This window comes from Copadichromis virginalis, linkage group LG20 (assembly GCF_057382275.1).
Source record: "Copadichromis virginalis isolate Kocher_CV1m ecotype Utaka linkage group LG20, C_Virginalis_male_GT1.1, whole genome shotgun sequence".
Classification (NCBI taxonomy): domain Eukaryota; kingdom Metazoa; phylum Chordata; class Actinopteri; order Cichliformes; family Cichlidae; genus Copadichromis; species Copadichromis virginalis.
In genome coordinates this window covers 31,787,375-31,808,601 of record NC_140637.1, presented here as the reverse complement: position 1 = coordinate 31,808,601, position 21,227 = coordinate 31,787,375, and the positions used below count along the sequence as shown (strand labels likewise).

At 40.6% G+C, this 21,227-nt stretch overlaps 1 protein-coding gene across 1 annotated transcript in view; it reads left to right on the top strand.

Annotated features, from left to right (window-relative positions):
• The window catches only part of plxna3 (plexin A3), a 137,977-nt gene extending 128,725 nt beyond the window's left edge, over positions 1–9,252 (top strand). The window contains exons 29-38 of the mRNA XM_085442818.1: positions 155–301; positions 1,864–2,023; positions 3,299–3,402; positions 4,786–4,882; positions 6,708–6,785; positions 7,253–7,365; positions 7,653–7,822; positions 7,928–8,140; positions 8,647–8,797; positions 9,125–9,252. Coding sequence (XP_085298944.1) covers positions 155–301; positions 1,864–2,023; positions 3,299–3,402; positions 4,786–4,882; positions 6,708–6,785; positions 7,253–7,365; positions 7,653–7,822; positions 7,928–8,140; positions 8,647–8,797; positions 9,125–9,220 — 1,329 coding nt within the window. The 3' untranslated portion in view covers positions 9,221–9,252. The remainder of the gene's footprint in view (positions 1–154; positions 302–1,863; positions 2,024–3,298; positions 3,403–4,785; positions 4,883–6,707; positions 6,786–7,252; positions 7,366–7,652; positions 7,823–7,927; positions 8,141–8,646; positions 8,798–9,124) is intronic.
• Positions 9,253–21,227: the final 11,975 nt, after the last annotated feature.

Below are 21,227 nucleotides of genomic sequence, written 5' to 3'. Positions count from 1 at the left end.
AGGGAATGAAGGGGATTGGCTTAAATCCCCCTGATGAGTTTTGAGGATTAAACTGTAGTAATAAACCTGGCTTTCCTCCTTCTCTTCTTTCCTCCTTTTAAAAAAAAAATCTCCCCTCCTTCCCTTCATTCCCTCCCCTCTTCCTGTCCTTCAGGAGTGTGCGGGCGAGCCTCTCTTCATGCTGTATTGTGCCATAAAGCAGCAGATGGAGAAGGGACCGATTGACGCCATCACCGGAGAAGCTCGTTATTCTCTCAGTGAAGACAAACTCATCCGACAGCAGATCGACTACAAACAGCTGGTAACGCACACGCGCACCCACACCAACCAAAATTAAATACAGCAGTTTGAGCTGTGACTGAGTGCAGCTGCGGTGAGAATAGACTGCTGGTTTCACCATATTTTGGTAGTTTTGTTTATTAGTTATAAACCACATTTCCAGCCTTAGCTTTGTCAAGTCATTCCTAGAGAAATTTGATGAAATAAAGCACACGGCCGTTTAAAAAAGACAAAAAACGCTACATATTTATTCACTTTCCAGTTTAAAGATTTGCGGCTAAGGACATGTAAGCTTCAATCATACATCATCTTCACTGCAGTAACCCAAGTCCTCGTGGCCCATTGACGGCTAAATGCTAAACATAACAGCGTGTCCATAATAACACATTATACTGGAAACAAACTGGGTAATTGATTTTTGACTTGACCTAAACTAACTTCCCAAAAAAGCCATCTATTAAAAATATGCAATGACAAATGGAAATAATTAAATTTGTTAAAAAATCTTCTGTAGATATTTATGATTTTTTTAAATGAATTCATTCATTTAGATGCCTTGAATAATGAAGTGAAGCTCTAATGTGATGTTACCTCCATTAAATCTTTGTTTTATTGACAGGCACCTTCTGTATCATTGCCCAACAGAAAGGTTTTAAATGACAGCACGCCATGTCGGGGGTTTTTCAGTGAATAGCAGTGTTGAAATATGCAGTATAAGTTTATGCTATAGCAGCACGTTTAAGCCAGAGCTCTCAATCTGTCGGCTGTCTTGCTTGTTTGTTCCCTCCACGTTTACCCAAGGTCAATCATTTGTGTTAATTTAACTAATTTAGACTTAATCTGTTAATAAAAATCAATTTCATAGAAAACAAATGCAATTTTTGTAATTGATAACCTCAAAACAAACATTTATATCACTAAATGAGGCAGTGCTTTCCAGAACAGTCTGTGTTACTCTTTAATTGCATGCTATACGATATAGCTGAGTAGTGTGTGAGTGTATGAGTACAATATGTTTCTTATTTTAAATTGAAATACACAGCTGGCTACTGACTTGTTCCCCATAATTTTGCAGCAGGAACCAGCAGTGTTTTATTGGTACCTGATTCATACAATAAACTCACCCTGTAAATTGCAGGCTCCCTTATAACGTGTTACAGATGAGTCCTTTAACTCACCACAAAGTGGATTTTGTTGCGTTCACTGTATCCATAGCAACAAGCATCATTGAAGCACAGAAGCAGGATGTTTACGACCACTCGGCGTTGTTTTCTGTCGGGGGTCTGCGGCGAATGAAAGTTCAGTGTTTGACACACCAGCTGGGGATTATTATAAATTATGTGAAGGGTGTGTGTGTGTGTGTGTGTGTGTGGGGGGGGGGAGGAGCATGTTAAGTCAGTGAGGGTCCTCGAAAAGACTGTGAGTGTGTGTGTGTGTGTGTGTGTGTGTGTGGTTAAAAATATCCAATTTAACAGCCCGTGACGTTTTCCTCGCTGTGACAACACTGTGGTAAACACACAAGCAGCAGCTTAATAAAGTTTGGTGCAGACAGATGAGTCTCTGCTTTCTCTCTCGCCGTCTCAGACGCTGATGTGCATCCCCCCTGAGGGTGAAGTTGGGACTGAGGTGCCAGTGAAGGTGCTGAACTGCGACACAGTCACTCAGGTCAAAGACAAACTGCTGGACGCTGTTTACAAAGGAATCCCATACTCGCAGAGACCTCAGGCCGACGACATGGACTTGGGTAACTACTGACAGATATCCTACTTCAAGAAAAGGCGCAGACAGTATAAAACATGGATGCAGCTTTTCATCTGCAAAGTGCATTCTTTCTAATAGCCTGCAGGGGGCGACTCCACTGGATGCAGATAGAAGTATTGCTGTTTCAAAGTTGTCACTCAGTGTATGGCCTCCGTGCTGTTTCAAAGCCTAATTAAATAGAACATGAGATTATTTTGGTAATAATGGTCGTTACCGGAGTCACAAAGGTGGCTACAGTCGGGTACGTTCACTGGTTTATAACTTATGAAAGGACTTTGCTAACCAATGGATGACATCTCTGTGGCTGTGATGTGATTTTTACATAAACTTTGGATTAGCTCAGAAAATAACATCTACAAGTCAATGTTGTTTTTCTAGTTTTTGAGACATAATTGCAATTGCTATATGTAAGACGCTACTGTTACTCAGTGAGTTTAACGTCACCATCACCACTCAGGTCCTGTCTTCAGCATGATGGGGTTTAATGTCCCCAACAACCCGCCAGCTGCTAGTTAGTCCCCAGTTACACAGGACTAAAGACCAGTTGGCAACTCCCTGGCAACCACTGTGGCTAGATAAAAATGTTTCCTTAACTGGTTGGCAAGCGGTTGGAGTTGCTGGTACTAAACAGGCAAAACTGGTGGCAACCGCAATGCAAACCAGAAAGAGGAAGCGTTAGCCTTCAAAGTAAAAGTTCCATCTTTTAAAATGGACTGTTACAGTTACACAGCACTACTTTTACTTCAGTTCCAGTTTGTATTGCACCTTTCACAGTTTTTCTGCATCTCAGCAAGTAGTTGAGCGATAATTTTATACAAGTTGCCTGCAGCAGTTGCTAGAAACCACAACCACTGTGGCTGGTTTTACCTAGAGACAGCACTGCTTACAAACCAGTCGGGGGATGCTAATTTATCCCTAGTGGGGGAAAAATAAAAAACCCTGTACCACCGAGTAAACAGTCACTACGCATGTGAGTTCTTGGTAAATGCATCTTCTGAGACACACAACACCTGCAAAATATACTTGTGTATCTAATAATTGTATTAAATTAGGTGAATACATGTATGAATGACAAAATGAGGAGAATAGGTCCCCATTCATCAGAATTTCAGTAAATAATAAAATGTCAGTAAAAATAAATCAGTTACATACTCCAGCAGAGAGTCGTCAAACTTAAGCCCAGTTCATTTAAAACACGACTGCAGTTCGGGGTTGGGTGGACAGTTCTCTGATCCTTTGTCTGTGCTCGTGATGTCAGAGTGGCGTCAGGGTCGGCTCACAAGGATCATCCTGCAGGACGAAGACGTGACAACTAAGATAGAGAGCGACTGGAAGAGACTCAACACGCTGGCGCACTACCAGGTACAGACGTGCATTTACTGCAGAGATCACCTGAAAGTTTGTTTGTTAGCAGTTTCATCCACATGCAACCTTTTAGTAAGAATATAATATTTTCTCCACATTTGAAACATTTTCAGTAAAGAAACTTTTAACTGTTTATCTTGTCTAGTTAACATAAATACCATTTATTATTATTTTCCCTATTTTTTATTCCTTTCTTTGTTCTTGTCCCACAGTGCTTTAATTCCCCTCTTCCCTTCACTCCTTGTATGTATTTAGTCTGTGTTTCTGTCCTCGGTCTGTCGGCTGATTCGGATTTCTGTACAGCCTACACCGTAACCTGCACAAGTGGCTGATGCTGCTGCCGCCAGTCACTTGTGTGCACGATGGAGACAAATAAAATGTTAGGAGAGTGGTATTCACACGTTTTTCCCAAACACTCCAGCAAAAAGTATCCTGAACATCACAGCTGGAATCAATGGTGCTTAACAGACCAATCACAATTGTCGAGAGCTTTAAAAGTGCAGTTACATTTCTACCAGCAGCAGGTCGGGTTATGTCTCCACTATACAGTAAAAAGGAAGGTAGTGTTCATATTTCCACTCCTGATTTTAGCACCATTGTGTTAATAACTGAAGACCTTATGTAAGATTACATATAAGTCTTTCATTAATAGCTTAGTGGAATTCCTGACTTTTGCACACTAATGGGAAACATTGCTTTGTTACAGAAACCAGCCGAACATGTTGTTTGGTGAAAAGAACAGATGTTTTACTTGAAGAAGTCAATAAATCTTCTCAGTTTTCTTTCACAAATACAAGAAAGAATTGAAAATTAGACAGTTTGAAACTACTGACAACCACAAGCCAAACCTTTGAACCCAGACAGCACCAAAGCTTTGATTTACGTAACATTATCCAGGAAAACTCTTATATTTAACATAATGTAATGGAACATACTATATAGTATAAGGAAACATAAAATTCTATTGCATGAAGTATTGTGATATAGTGTAACATAATGTAATCTAATATACATACAGTATAAGATCATTTTGAGGATTAAGAAGACTGTTGAAGATGTAATAGAATGAAAGAATGGTCTAATGTAAGTATACAGTCAGTCCACTTCATAATACTTAAACGGCACTCGTAAAATGACTGTGCAGCTGCAGATTGAAAACATTTCCTCTTGCCGATTTATTAAAATCTCAGCGGCCTGTGCACCCTCGCTCTCTGTTTGAGCTCCGAGCAAGTTCGTGTTCTTCATCAGCTCCTGCAGCGGCACGTGTGGATTTTATCAAGATTGTGGACGGGATAAGAATCGACTGGCTGAACGGATAATTAGTCAGCTGATTGATGGAGCGATTGGCTGACTAACTGATGTTTCACTGTGCATTGCTAGGTAACAGACGGCTCCGTGGTGGCGCTCGTCCAGAAGCAGGTTTCTGCCTACAACATCGCCAACTCCTTCACCTTCACCAGATCGCTGAGCAGATACGGTACTGAGCGCGCTCGCTCACACACACACACACACACACACACACACACACACACACACACACACAGTTATTAGGTTTTCTTGCTGGCCAGTTCTGCATCGTGTTTTATTGGCAGGGTTAATGGTTTCCAGACTTTTCATATATCAAATGCATCATTCTGGTTTATTTCACCTGACTGTATTTCCCGTTTCTATTACCTCCTCATAGGTCATGCAAACTTTTCATTCTCTACCACATTGCACATATTTCAAGAAATGGAGGAAAGTTTAATTTAGCAACAGTCCAAACATTTTTTTAACTGCAATTTAACATTTGCTGTACTGCCTGTACACGCTGCAGAAATGCCAGCATATCTGTTTTTAACAAACCTGAGGTAGCCTGGAGTCCTTCAAGTTTCAAGGTTATCATGACTGCCAATGGCATCGCCCGCTTGGACTGAATCCGCCACAGTATTAACACTGTGGTGGACTGCTGGCTCTAAAAGCAGCTCAGTGCATCCATTCAATTTGCTTATAAATCAAAGTAATGAGGGTTTGAAACGTCTTCACAAACTTAAAGAATGCTTTATGGTTCCTCCTTCTTCTGGTTTTTAAATTCGTACCATGATCTGGATTACTGGTAACCTGTACGGACAACCCAACCTCTACAGGAAGTCTCTCTCTTTTGTGTTTGAGCACAGCAGGAACTAGCAACTATCAAAGTTAGAAGAACGGCGTTTTTAGTCTTTAGTCTTTTGATATGAGTATACGGTGATTGATTTAGACAGTGTGGCAACACCATCAATCACCATCTTCAAACATGTTTTTAGGAAACAGTTGGCTCCAAAACTGGAAGCAAACACAGAGGATTGGACCGACAGTGAAGTGACAGAGAAAATCTAACACGATATTCACTCATCAAAATGAATTTTTTGTTCTCATGTCTTCTCAGCTTGCTACCTTCAGTGTCTGCCCACAGCTAGTTAACGTGAAGAGGAAATAAATGTATTTAACACGTCTGAGAGTCACAATAACTTTGGAGGTGGAAAGTAAAAGTTAGCACAACTCACTGAGACGCTACAGACGAATTAATGGGGAACACAGCAGTCAGAAATAATAATAATCTGAGATTGATTTAATCCATAACACTTGCGAGATTACAGCGTTTACATTCCATCCATCCATCCATTCGCTTCCGCTTATCCTTTTCAGGGTCGCGGGGGGCGCTGGAGCCTATCCCAGCTGTCATAGGGCGAGAGGCAGGGTACACCCTGGACAGGTCGCCAGTCCGTCGCAGGGCCAACACACAGGGACAGACAACCATTCGCACTCACATTCATTCGCACATTCACACCTAGTGACAATTTGGATTAATCAATTAACCTATCCCCACAAGCTGCATGTCTTTGGACAGTGGGAGGAAGCCGGAGTACCCGGAGGGAACCCACGCAAACACGGGGAGAACATGCAAACTCCACACAGAAAGACCCCGGCCTGATGTTGGAATTGAACTCAGGACCTTCTTGCTGTGCGGCAACAGTGCTAACCACCGTGCCACCGTGCTGCCATTCCGTTGGTGAAAATAAATTTTACACAGATGTATTTTTGAGGGCGTTACAAGTTATACAGATGTGGTTTGTTGGAAGTTATGCACAATGACTGTTTACCTTTATAGCTATAGCAGCTGTGTGGAAAACAGTGAAAGTTTAGTTTATATCCAGGCCAGATGTTGTTGTTCAGTTCTCACCATTAAAGCACAGTATTGACTCACAAAATCAGTGTTCAGCCTCTTCTTTTCTAACCAGATGACTAATCAGGAACATCTTTCTCTCTGTTTGTGCCATCAGAGTCTTTACTGAGAACATCCAGCAGTCCCGACAGCCTGAGATCCAGAGCTCCAATGATCACCCCAGACCAGGAAACTGGTAATATGGCAGCAGATATACTCAGATATAGTAACTTTCTTTACATTAGGATACATCTGTGGTGTTTTCATGTGTTAGACCTTTAAGTTTGTTTCAAAGATGCTGTGAAAGATGAACAGGATTCATTGCTTGTGTTGAGACAGCATTACATTTAACTTCTGTGACAGCACAGTCATGATCTTTGATATACTTGGACGTTTTGTCTATCTCAGACAAAAACTCTGCCAAGAAAAAGGAAATTATATTATCTAGATACCAAAAATGATAATATTGGAGTTCTATAGTTAATGAATAACACCTGAAATAAAGTTTGACACAGGGTACCTACAGAGTGATGCCAGTTTTTGGCAAATTTGCAGGTAATTGCTTCAAATAAATTGATAATAAACCAAAGAAAGGAGTAAAACTGAGACTTCTGTGGCTTCTGGAAAACTGGGATTGGTAATCGAGCCTTTGTGTCTTTCCAGGAACTAAACTGTGGCACCTGGTGAAAAATCATGAGCACAGCGACCAGAGAGAAGGAGACCGTGGCAGCAAGATGGTTTCTGAAATCTACCTGACCAGACTTCTAGCAACCAAGGTACCTCAAACAAAACAGCACAAGCCTTCACAGATGTCAGTGTGGGGCTTAAGATTAAAGTTACAGTAATGCCTTAAAGTATGGCTGTAATAATCATCTTCATTGTACGCAGAGACTGTAGTTTCAGAAGATGTACATTTTGTATATTATAATCTAGTTTAATTAAAATAGGTCAAATGTTAATTTTAACCTTCTGAATTTGTCCAATGTTTCTGGTTAATGATCTTTTTTTTCTATTATCGAATTTTTAAATATTTAAACCTTTGTTTTGGTCCTCGCACCAACAGGGGACGCTGCAGAAGTTTGTGGATGACCTGTTTGAGACTGTGTTTAGCACCGCCCATCGTGGCTCTGCACTCCCATTGGCCATAAAATACATGTTCGACTTCTTAGACGAGCAGGCCGACAAACGACAGATAACTGACCCAGACGTCCGACACACCTGGAAGAGCAACTGGTGAGAGAAAGTTGCTCAAGAATGTGGATTTTAAAAAAATTATAAGGTAAAGTCACAGCTGTTTAAATGTTTTTTTAAAAACATCTCTTTTCTCTGTTCTTGCAGCCTTCCTCTCAGGTTCTGGGTGAATGTTATTAAGAATCCTCAGTTTGTGTTCGACATCCACAAGAGCAGCATCACCGACGCTTGCTTGTCAGTCGTCGCTCAGACCTTCATGGATTCCTGCTCGACGTCTGAACATCGGCTCGGCAAAGACTCTCCATCCAACAAACTGCTCTACGCGAAGGACATCCCCAACTACAAGAGCTGGGTAGAAAGGTAGATAGCACGCTAACTTATTAACTAATACATCCTGTGTAAAGCAAGTATCTAACATGTTAATTAATTTATATATTTAAGAAAAATAAATGAGTGAGCTGGGTTTAGGTGTAAATAACCAGTTAACTAACCTGCTAATATTAGCTGATGCCCTATGACAAGAAAGTGACTGATCAATATAACCTGTCAGAATTAATATGTTAAAGTAGCTACTACAGCTTAATTTACATTCTGAAGAGCAGAACTGTAGAAAGAAAGAAAGAAGAAAGGCTTGCAGAGACTGAGACTCTTGCCTTATTAGAATAATAGTATGGGGTCATAATCACATTAATTAGTGCTGATGATTAATAAGGCCTGCTCATGCAAAATGTAAAAATATTACACCATTAGAGCTGGCGACTTGGGTAATTATCCTGGTAAATTAACCCAAAAGCTACACATTAACTTGCTGATGCAGTTAAAGTCTGAAGTTAGTCACCACAGCTAACTTTGTCTGTGTCCTTCAGGTATTACAGGGATATAGCCAAGATGCCTAGCATCAGCGATCAGGACATGGACGCATACCTGGTGGAGCAGTCCCGACTCCACGGAAATGAGTTCAACACACTGAGTGCACTCAGCGAGCTCTACTTCTACATCAACAAGTACAAGGAAGAGGTGAGTGAGTTAGTAACTTTGAGGTTTGACATTGGCATTCGCTACATGACTGATGTTGTAAAAGCAACTAACACGACCTTCCAGTTCTTTGGTTCCCCTTAAGACTTGCCTCATCAACTTACCTTACATGGCAGTAAAATAATAAATCAGCTAGTCATCCAACCCTGACCTTGAGCAAGACGATCCTTTCCCACATCCTCTGAACCACTCGTAGCACCTCTATCAAAATAACATTTTCACTGATGCACGAACAAGTTTGTTTATATCAGGGACATGAAGCAATACCCTTAGCTGATATCATTTCTTCTGTTTTTCCCGCATGTGCAGATCCTAACAGCACTGGACCGGGATGGGTACTGTCGCAAACACAAACTGAGGCACAAACTGGAGCAAGCCATCAATCTGATGTCTGGAAGCAGCTGAGAGAAGGGGAAGGATGAATGGACTGATGGATTGATGGATGGGGGGGGGGGGGGGCGTGGGAAGATGAATGGGGGAGGGGGAAATGAGGGCATTTGGTTTTTCTGAACTGTTTAAACAGTCAGCCGAACTGCTCCATGTTGGACCGAACTGACAGCCGCAGCTCCAGTTGCATTAGCAATCAATCTATCAGTAATTTATTTGTCAGTTGATGGATTGATTGACTTGAAGATCGACTGGCTGGGTGGGACCCCAACTACCTCCATTTGGTGGATTTTTGGGGTGGAAAATTGATTTCCAAACCGATGCGGATACATTTACTATGGAACTTTGAGTCATTTGGGGGCAAAAAATAACCCTTCTAGATGCATCTGTCGGTTTGGATTTGATTTTACTGCAAGCAGGGATCAAACAAAGGGGATGTAGCTGTGGGCTAAAGACTGTGTCACGTTTCTCCGAACAGTGGATGTGACGTGAGAACAAAGTGACCTGACTTCAGCTTGCTTCGGAACTTAACAGGTGCTTGGTTGAAAGGTCGGATCAAGTTTCCATGAAAGCTACAGACTACACTTTGAAAAGCTTGTTCTGTCTGAAGGATCAAGAAACTACGCCTATGGTCAGACAGTCACAGGAAAAACACAACAGGCTGGATTGAACTTTAAGAGCCTCATCATAATCTGAACAAGTCCAGGGCTAAGTCAAGGCCTACCACAGAGGTTCAAAGCCTCTTTACTGATGTCGTAACTTTGGACCACTTATCCTCAACCATACCCTTAGCATTGTCTGGAAGAATCCACTGTAAGGAAGTCAGGTCAGAACTTGAGGCTGGAAGCGACAAAGTCAAGTCACCGATTTGGAATATCTGACCCTACCGTGGACTTTTTTGGATTCAGTTGGTTGTTTTAAGCTTTAATGAAGAAGACGAAAGCAAATAAACTAAATGTCCAATAAACCGATGGCTTGACCTTAACTTGAAATCACTGGATGCTAAGAGGATTTGGACATAGAGTAATAAGGACTCTGAAGGGAGATGATATAACTTGACCTTGGACTTGTTCGGCCAAGCCTCGTCAGGATCTAAATGTTTCTAAGTTGCTGTTTAAATAACCACTCGATTCTCTGGACAATCACTCTATACCACAGCACACTGAGCCCGATGCCTACTGACAGACCAGTACCTGTGTCCATAACCGTTTCCCGTCCTCCCTCTTTTCTTCACAGTCCATCAGAAGTTTACCTCCTAATTTTCCTCGTCCTACTCCTTCTCTACCTTCCTTTTCTTTCCTTCTTCGCTCTTTCTCCCCACCTTTGATTCCTGCTCGTCCTCGACCCTCCATCATTGGTCAGTCATGCTGGCCTCTGGCCATCCTACTGGCCAAGAAGACTCTTTAGTAATGTACTGCCCGACCAATCAAGACTGTGGAATTCGCCAGAATTGTGAATAATTTACTAGAAGTGAATATAAACGAATATAGCATTACGTTTTGAATACATTCCAGCACAGGCACACAGGCAAGGTCTGTAAATAAGTAGGTTGACTGTAGAATTTTTCAACAGAAAAAATCTCCAAAAGTGGAGTAACAGGCATTTTTCAGGCCCACAAGAACCTAGACGCTGGGGTCCTGGATACAAACTTTGACGTTTATTGGTGCAGCGCTTTATCGACAGACCTTGCACATACATATACAGCCATGCTTTACAGCACCATGCTAAACATGCCCAGGGGGAAATACTGTGCAGAGCTACAAGCCCAGTGCCATGTAAAGACCGGACCGGATCACATCAGAACTGGACCGGACTTGGACCAAATCCGGACTGAAAACAACCCGGAATAGAATTTTAGCCGGACCGGACTCAAGAACTCTTAAGACTTGTGGCCATAATTGTAAACAACAAAAAAAAGAAAGATAATAATGATGACAAAGTATAAAAAAAGAATACAAAAGAAAGGAAAAAAATATTGAAATGTTAACATGTAATAAGAACTTTGTGGATTTGACGGTATGGATTTTAAAGAGCTGAACTTGTATACTGAACGTTATGCTACATCAGAATCTGGAGGAAGAGCAAGAGCCAGGAGGCAGAGCGACGGTTCAAGCCAAACCAAGACCGTCCCCTCACCATCGGATCAGGCCCAGACCCAACCAAACTGGATTCAACTGGAGTCTGTTGTGTTAGAAGCTCTGTATGTGGAAGATGAGGAAACAAACTGAACTTTTTGGTGCTTTTATTTGCCAAACTGGTTGTTTGTTTGAACAGATTTCCAGAGCGGCATTGGATGGAGGTTTGTCCTGAAGGTTTGGGTAGCGTTATAGGCAGCGCTTCAGATGGAGTCTGAGCTTTTGTTGCCTCATCCAGGGCTTTCACACACCTAAGTTCTAAAACCTTACAAGTAAAAATTATGCTCATGAAGAAGTTTGGAACTACTGCAACTCAGAAAAGCTCTGTGTGAAAAGCTCTTATTCTCTGTGTGAACGTCGGCCTTTCCAACATGGCAACAATGCACCCTTCAACCTCCCAGTCCCACCTGTGTGGTAGAACATTTTCACATCATGAAACTGGCTTGTAAATATTGCCCAAAGGTCAGTTTGGGATGTAGTTTGATTGCATAGGTATTTGGCCTTTTGAAAACTAAAAACACAAACTAACCTCTACTCAACAATGATTTGAGGCAGATTTTAATCTTCTAGTTCTGTCGAACTATATGACATCCAGCAAACAACTTGCACCAGAACTGGTCAGTCAAAACTAATGTTGTGTAAATGTGTGCCAGTGGAAGACTGGTATGTATTTTTTTGCTTTCCCCTTTTAAATAAGATGCAAACTGCTTCAGGGCCTTTCACGTTTAAGCTTCTAACAGGAACAAGATTTTAGGTCCTCAACTTTTTTGGTGTGTTTAAATATAGTTCAAAAACCAGAAAAGTTCTTGCATATTTCTGCCAACTTACAGCTGATTGCCAGAAAATGTCATTAATGTTAATGTATAAAAAAAATGTTTGATGAGAGGTTTGACTGAATGTAGACCGTAAAGTGTAGACCATTTTTATACACAAGAGGAAAACTAATAGGTAAAAAAAAGTTGTACACACACATGGTGTTTGTAGATTTAAATTGAGAATGAGAAATAACCCAGAAAGCATATCTTTAGCGTAAGATGGTGTCCAGGTTAGTAACCTGCAGGTTAGTCCTATATGCAAACCACAGAAAGCCTGAAACATCAATGGTTTTACCAAGCTGTGAAAAAAAACTCAACGGGGTTGTCAAAACTTAAAGCCAGTTTTTTTGCGTGAAAATGTTCTTCCACCATGAAGCATCTGTCTTTTGGCTCTCTGCGATGCCATAGAGCAACCAAGCACCTTTTGTTTTTTCTTTCTTGCTGATGTTTCACTGTCGTTTGAATCTTTGGGGCCAAAAGGACCTGAGTGAGGGAGGGAGGATTGAGGAAAAGGAGGAAAGGGTCCTGATAAAAGACTGCCTTTAAGATGATTAATTGTAGAACAGGGAGGGAAGCCACTACCATACCAATACCACTGTTCACCAACCTGTATGTGTGTGTGTGTGTGTGTGTGTGTGTGTTTTCCTGCTGCTGCTGCAGTGGAAACTCAGCCATTAAATCACTGATCGTATCTGCAGCTCAATTAAAAATCTTTTTCTTTGTAGTTGCACCGTTTAAATCACCTGATCTGTATCTTTGATGCATTTGAAATCTCAAATCAGATCTCCAGTCTTTTTGTAAAAAAAATAATGAAAATCTCAGCTCGCCCTTTAAACTCAAAGTCATCAAGAACAGATAAATCGGATATAATTCAGCGCATCGTGTTTGATCAGGCTTCACCTTTCTGTTGATGCGATGAGGTGGAGGAGAGAAGAAAACCAGCGAATACTGGAAAAAAAAAAGGTGCTGGGCGATGCATATAAACTGTAGGGCAGGAGTAAACTCCCTCTGCATGCTGAAAAGTGAGGAAGAGGAGAAATTACTGTTGAACTGCAGAGAGAAGGGGTATTTTTGTGCCAAAAGGTGAAAAAGAAAACCTGAATTCCTTCAAATGTAAATAGGAGAAATAAATGTTAGAGTAACACGGGAGGTTGAGGATGAAAGCGGGAGGTCAGATTCTCTTTTTGCATGCTAAAGTGTGAGGAGGAAGGATGGAGGGAGATGCTGCCGGAATACTGAGAGGGAGGAGAGAGGGAGAATACTGATCAGGCCGAAAAAAGATGGAGGCAACGTCATCCATCAAACCGACTGGGGAAGGAAAGGTCTCTGAGAAGAAGAGGAGGCAAAAACGCTCCATGCTCATTTCAGTTACTCGTGCGAACGTAAAGTTCATTATAGAGAGAAATCAGAGGATGGAAGGTAAAAGTTTTAGGGGCAGGAATGACTAAAGGTGTGCAGGGGCAAATACTAAAGACTGTTTCTGTTATACCTGCACTCCTAGTGTCATGGCAATAGTTGCATAACATGAATCTGTTTTTAGCATTGGTGCCAATGTAGCTTTTTTATGTTAGCATGAACATTAAACAGCACAAGATGTGACTTTAAAATTATAGCTTTTTAGTTTTATGCTGTTTAATGAGATACCCTCAAATTACCAGAACTGACCAGACCATCATCTCAGCAGCTCAGCCCCCCTCTGCTGATCATACTTACACGTGGATAAACAAATGAGCGATTGGCTAGCTAGCATGTCAAGAGCTGGCAGTTTGTAGCACGCTAATTACATGTTGCATTTTCGTCTGGGCAAGGACTGGTTTGTGGCAGAGACATTACAAGAAATCTCCTGCAAAAAGTCCTGAAAAGATCAGCTGTTGATTGGCACTTTCGGATCAATGAGCCTATCAACAGCCACACTATGATAACTATGATAACTACTTACTGTAGCAGAAAGGCTGGATCTACTTAAAGCAGTTTTTACAGATTTAAGTTGTGGTTCCCTGCATGTAGTTTTTATGCTGTCATAGGAATTAATGGTGGGACTGTCTCCACGTTTAATTTAGGGGCTTCAACATAATTGCCTATAGGAGTTTCCAAGATGGCTGTCACAACTTGCTTCTAGAAGGAGTTTTCTTGTGGTTGAGTAGTTCGCCAATTTGTATTTCTTTGTTGTTTGTCCAGAAAAAACAATCCTCATGCTAATTGCAGATATTAAGCTGAGTTGCTATGACTAAAAATTCCTATTGGTAGCCTTAAATTGTGGCAACGAAAATAACAGATTTATTTTACATCATGCATTCATGAATTGCCATGAGACTGAGCTCATGATTTTATTTCCAGATGTTCCATTTGCACCAAGGCCAATATTCCACTTTTCTTTGATACCTGAATCCTGCTTTTAGTTGGGCAAACCAACGAATGGTAATGGAAGCATTTCATCCATGAAGCTCGGGCTCGTCAGATGTAGTGACACTCTTTCCTGGTGCAGCACTGAACGCATCTCACAAACTCCTGAGAGGTTCCATCTGATGTCAGCCGCCAACAGACTTCGATACAACGAATACTAGCAAATAAAGTGAATAGGAAAAGAAAACCTTTACAATCAAGTTTAAATTCAGCTGGGATAAAACGATGCTTGGGTGGGTTTCCACTGTGGTAGCAAGAATGTGTGTGTGTACATTTTAACATCATGTCCATCCTCTGAACACACACGTGCACCTGGGAGGAGGCAACAGAGACTGAAGGAGAGCGAAGTTAAATTCCTGTGACAACAAAACAAAAAACAGATTGATTTACACCCTGTTTTACGTGCATCCATCCACACACACACACACACACACACACAACTCAGCGTTTTTAACATTCTCCAGTGGTGAGATATTTATTATTTTTGTTTTAATTTATTTTTTACAATGGGTTATATTTATTGTTGGAGGATGTAGACAGTTTTATTAGTTTGTACAGCGTTAAAGCAGAAGGAAGAGCCCAACAGCATCAGACGTTAATTGCGCACACACACACACATATATACACACACACACACACACACTTTAACAGGTCATAAAACAGTCCATGTGCAGCCTGGGAAACAGCCAGAACTGTTGGTCACACTTCATATTCATTCTTGCCATTTTAATTTTTTAACTTATTACTTGTTTCCTGCATTTATGTCCAGTTTAAGAGCAGTCAGAAACAGGACGTGTCGAAAAACATTGAGAAATGTGACAAATCGTTCTGGTTCAGTCGGTCATTTCCCATCGTGCACATAGTCAATTCATCAAATCCATCCGTCTGTCTGTTTCCTCTCAGCCTGGAGTTATTAACCAAGAAGGAGGCAGAGAGACTGATCAATTTTATTGATCAGAATCGCCCATCAGACTCACTTCACTCACATGGCGAACCGTCTGACGAGTTGTTGAATCGTTCGACTCCTTACCAGACGATGTTCTTAAGGAGTTTTAAAAGCAAAGAAGGGGTTGGGGAAAGACATCAGCAGGGAAATGGAGCTCTCCCACTGAAGATCAATTGACAAAAATACATTTAGTATAATGGTGTTGTTCTTATTTTTGACAGAAAATAAACAAGTTGATTTAATGTTTATCATTTTGTATTTTTTCTTAGGAATCTCTTATTTGAAACTAGTTGCTCCATTCATCGTATTCTTACTGTACACTAATCCCCCATTGGTTAAAAAATGGATTTTTCTATTTTTCTGTTATATTTCCATCCATTGTGTTATTTCGAAGAATTGGATTTGAAATCAGTGCTAGAAACTACAAAAATGTCCCCTTCAAACCTAATGAAGAGTTTATTGTCCATCTGTAATGGAATCAATACCCAATGAAGAGTTCGACATATTTATCAGATTCTTTGGAAACAATCAGGTGACCACGGAGAACAAATCCACTTTCATATTATGTATTGTTTATCATTTAGATGAATCTGACCATAATTCTTAACTTTCTGGGAAATCTCTTAACCAACAATTTATCATTAATGGTATCTTAAGATGCAAGTCACATTGTAAAGCTTTCATTGAATTCCTGTGGGAAAAAAATCCATTTTATACTAATGGTAGATTAAACTCAATGGTATAACTGCCATTAATAATCTGCGGGAGGTTCAGTAATCAGCAGCAGAAGTAGGTCAGAGAGTTTCCCTACAGAAAACTTGCACTGGGAAATCAATGGGAGCTGGCTGACCCCACCTCATTAGGCCCCTCCCACCCCTGCAGACTCCAGACAGACAGTTGGGTGACTGACAGACGAGTTGAGCCAACAGCGGATCCCAGCGGGCTTCATTGTACCATAGCAACAGCGAATCACTGGACTCCCCTCTGAGCTCAAACGGGGGGGTCAGATGTCTTTATTGTACCATAATATGATTATTATTACTACAGTTATAATTATTATTAATATTCTGAGCGGAGGCTTCTTGGTTGCTGTGCCATCAGGATCCACAGCATTCAAATAAATTTTATCTATAAGCACTTTCAGAATATAGTCCTGGATTTTAAACACACAGTCCAAAAGTCCTCGTCTGGGTCCCTGAACCACCAGTCGAGAAGCGCCGCTCACACTGGATCTTGTGTCTTAGTTCAGGATCTGATTGTTCATTCAGGCGGTGTTTGGGGTGCTGCGAGCGTTGGATCATGAGGCTTCACCAAGCAAACTTTGATAAATCCCTGTCATTATTTATTAGGAAGCTGACGGTGAATCTAGTTTGTGAATCACGGCCGGATGCCACATATTATTATGACTAAAATTTGGTAGAGCTGCAATTTTTGAAGTTCAATAGCAGCTGTCTCATGATAATTATAAAAAGATATAATCAAAAATGCAAGATGTTTATTGTACAGGGCATGGCTGTCAGCATGACTGTAGATGTCATGTATAGCTCTTTTTTAGATATATAATAAATATATAACCTAAAAAAACAGGTGACCATGCGCGACAGTCCAAAAATCACATTATTTCATTAGTAATTACACATAAATGTAAGATTTAAACATTTTACTTTTACAAAATAAAAACATTCCCTTTTAACCATCTGCCACAAACAAATTAATACTTTTTGTCCTCCACCATTATACTCATTTTTTTCAGTTTTGGCTGGAAATAACCTGTCACAAAAACCAATGATAGGCTTCTTTCAGTATTTATGTGTTATGTTTTTAGATTTTCACAAACTGTCACAACTTTCAAGCAATCCTGAACTTTTCTGCTAATTTCTTACATGTTTACAACATTCAGATTAACTGCTAATTGAGGCACCTAAAACTTTACTGTACAACTAAACGCCGTGTCAGTCGTGTGCTGAGGGAAACGTATTTGTCCAATGAAATTGCGATTGCAATATCTTCTCACTTAGTTTGCTGTTTTTTATAGCTTGAAGTTCCTGTTTTGGTCCACTGTGTGGTTAGGTTTAGAATAGGATCATGGTTTGGGTTTAATCCTGTCACGATGTTAAGCGCATTAAAAATGTCTCCATTTCTAAATTACCCAAATAACTGCCCAGTCAGTAACTGTAGAGCTCATGAAACCCAGTGAGGGCTTCTGCTTGGAGGTGGCTTAAAGCAAAATCCAAGTTGTAGTGCGAGAAATCTAAAAAATGTAGTAAGAAGGATAGTTTGATGTCGTCTTTGTTGTTAAAATTAAAAGAACAAACAAAAGGATTTATCATGTTGCCTTATCAGCATTTATCACCTGTTTATATTATTTCCAGCCTCAACAAACCTTCTGGTCAATCATTCCAGACCAGTTTCCTTTAGAAATGTTTTCCCATCAAACACAAAGAAAATGGTATTGAAAGTATCCACACACAGTCTCGTTGTAGCTTGACTGAAGTGAGGAGATGAATTATTTCAAATGCAGGGATAAAATCCTGCAATGCAATTTTCAGAATAAATGAATAAAAACAGAAAAATAGAAGATATGAAACCAAATGTAACAAAACACACAAAATACTATAAACATATCTCTTCAGCAGGTCTTTACATTTTCTCATAACCAGCTGACCTTCTTTTCATATGCAACACAAAGAATGTGTGAAACTACGAAACCCACCATCGAAGCCTCCTGATCTGCCGCCAGCAGCTCTGCAGCGCTGCCGTTCATCTCTCTGCCTGGAAAAACAGTTTTTGTTCTGTTTGAAAACTAAAAACGCAGAAATACATGTCGCCTTGATGCAGCGCTTTCCAGGATGTATTCAGGGCCCATTTTTTGAGACCATTTGCCATTGCCTTGTTTTTATTTGTCATTTTTGCTGAATTAAAATGTAATGATGACGATGATGATGAATCTTCATGTAATAGCCTGTGTCAGTTTTTATATCATTGCCATTGCCTTCTGCTGAGTTTGTATATTTGTGTGATTTCACTAAAGTGTAATGGAAAAGTTGAACTGAAGTTTGGTGTTTCTTCTGGTTCTGCTCGGGGGGACGGAGTGTATATAGTGTGGAAACATCAAAAACAACGTCCAAATCCATAAAGTAGTGACAGAAACGGCGTTCAGTTTCTGTGAAGGTACAGTCACATTTGTGTCGGTGCCAGTTCCTCACACATCAGACAATTTTCTGCTCATTTGTGAGATGACTCCAGGGTCACTCTCCCGCTGTGTCGGCGTCAACCCATCAAATACTGGCAAGGGTACAGGCTAATTAATGGAGAACAATGATCCAGGCTTTGCGGTGCTTATCAGCAGCAGCAAGAAAAGAGTCGTTATCGCAGGTTTTCATTATCAGGAAACGCTCTTGATTAAAATCCGCCCGAGGCCGAGAGAGGGAATGAGAGAGATGGAGGGACGGAAAGAGAGCTGACAGCTTTGTCCAGTGATTTCATGAGATTTGAAAAGGTCAGCTTTGAGAAACAAACAGAATCAAGGAGAAGAAATTACAGCTTGGTTATTGATTATTGTTGTTTGTTGAAGAGCAAAAAGAGATTTATCTTTACGAGAGCCCTCGTTGATCAAACATATTCCCCAGCAGTAGTGAAGAGAGAGCTGAGCCAGAAAGCAAGCTTTTAATTTCATTTAGTTGTGCCCAGGAGCTCTGGGAAGTGACCGACACAGCTCGCAGATTCAAGTACCCAAAATTAGTTTCCTCCATAGGGTGGCTTGGGTCAAACAGATAGGCTGAGGAGCTCAGACATCCAGGGGGAATTCGGAGTGCGGTTGCTGCTCCTTGGTGTCAAAAGAAGCCAGATGAGGTGGTTCAGGCATCTAATCAGGATGCCTCCTGAGCACTTCCCCTTGGAGGTTTTCCCAACTCAGAGGAAACCCTTTGGTAGATGCAGGAGTCCCTGCCAAGAATATATATCTTATCTCTGAGGGAGCACCTCAGAAGAAATTAAAGTTGCAGAAACACTTAGTAGTATATACAAAAGCTTAGTTGATTGACTGATATAATTTGACTTGTGGCATCTGGATTCCAACAGGAGGAACTGGAAAACAATGCTGGAGAAAAGGATGCCCTGCTTTGCCAGAACCAACTTTGGGTAAGCTTTGGATGGATGTTCCTAACTGGATTCTTTCCTGCACCATAAAACAGAGTCTAAACTCTCATTTCCTTGGTATATAAAAGTATTTGTTATAAGAGGACAAAGGTATTTAAACATTAAGTAGTCTCCATTTAAGAAGTGACGTGAACAAGCAAATCAGGGAGTCAGAATGTACCTGAAAAATCTTAAAAAGCCCTGAATTCTGTTTGTTAAGGGACTTTGAAGTTATCACAGAAGTTCCTTGAGAAAGCACTGAGGGCCATTAACTTTTGATGCTTCGTCTCATGAACGTGGCCCGAGGACTTTATCTCTCAGGGTTGCTGCCCCTCACGTTCTCATGAATACCCATTCCCTCTCCAGGAATGAGAAAATGTTTAACTTCTGACTGTGACAAAGTGGAGAAGCAGTTGTAATTCTCTCCATTTGTCCCATATGCGTTTACCTTTTTTTTTTGCACATTGTACACATTATTCTGTTTCTATGTATTTGCTATGATTTGCTATTTGTCAAATAACATTGCTTCACTCACTATCCCGGGTTTGTTTGTGTAAGCGTTTTGTTGCCGGCAAATCAAACATTCTGCAAATTAAGACAAATACTAAGTTATGTTTCTTTATACTTTATTATGTTACAGATTAAGTCATTTGTTCATACTTACTCTGTTTGTCTTTTCAGTCATCATGAGTGTCAGGTGTGGGGAAACGCCCGCTTGGCATTTCCTCATTTTAAAGTCCTGATCATGTCACACATGACATCATCAGGTCAAACCATGTGGAGGGGTTTCTTTTTCCAGAGAGATGCTTCCTTTTGTTTGTGTTAATGTTTAAAGGGATTTGTTGAATGTTTTTCCTTTTGTTAATACTGCCATTTAGTTGTGTAAATGTGCATATTAGAAGTGTGTAGAGGTTTTGTGTTTTTAGATAACCTGAGTAGAGTTTTAGATCCCTCAGTTGAGTGAGTGGTACTGGCTGGGCAATTGGAGGGAAATTGATGGCCCTATTTAAAGCCAGTCTCTACCAGATGCAGGAGAGAGGAGAGGTGAGCTGTGTCACCAGAGCCATGTTATGTTGAGTTTTGTTAAAGGAATTGATTTGGGGAAAGTTTTGTTAAGTTATACATTAAATTAAGTTCACTGCAAATAAATTGCTCACCTTGGAAACCCAAAATGTCTGCATAGTCTGCTTCCCTACCACCTTCCTTGACGTTCGAGTTTGACTACTTCACACTGACACAAAAGTACATTTGGACTCAGTCTAAGAGGATAAAATAACCACTCATTTAAAGATCCAACTCTGTTATGATTTCATGAATTTGTTCAACAAAATACAACTGGGGGTTGGAGGGCTGTGATAGCAAGTACATTTTACACTTTGTTAGGAACTGAATTGGTAACGCTTATGTTTTCGTGGCCAGCTATTATATTCCTTTAAAGTCTCCATTATGTCCAGGGTCAGATTTGCTGGAGGCAATAAGGGGATTTCCCTGTGGTCTACATAGCTTTGCCTCTGCCTCTGGTTATTTTTATCCCTTAATTTTGCCCCCTACAGTATCCCTTTCACCAAGTGACTTTTAGTGCTGAAACC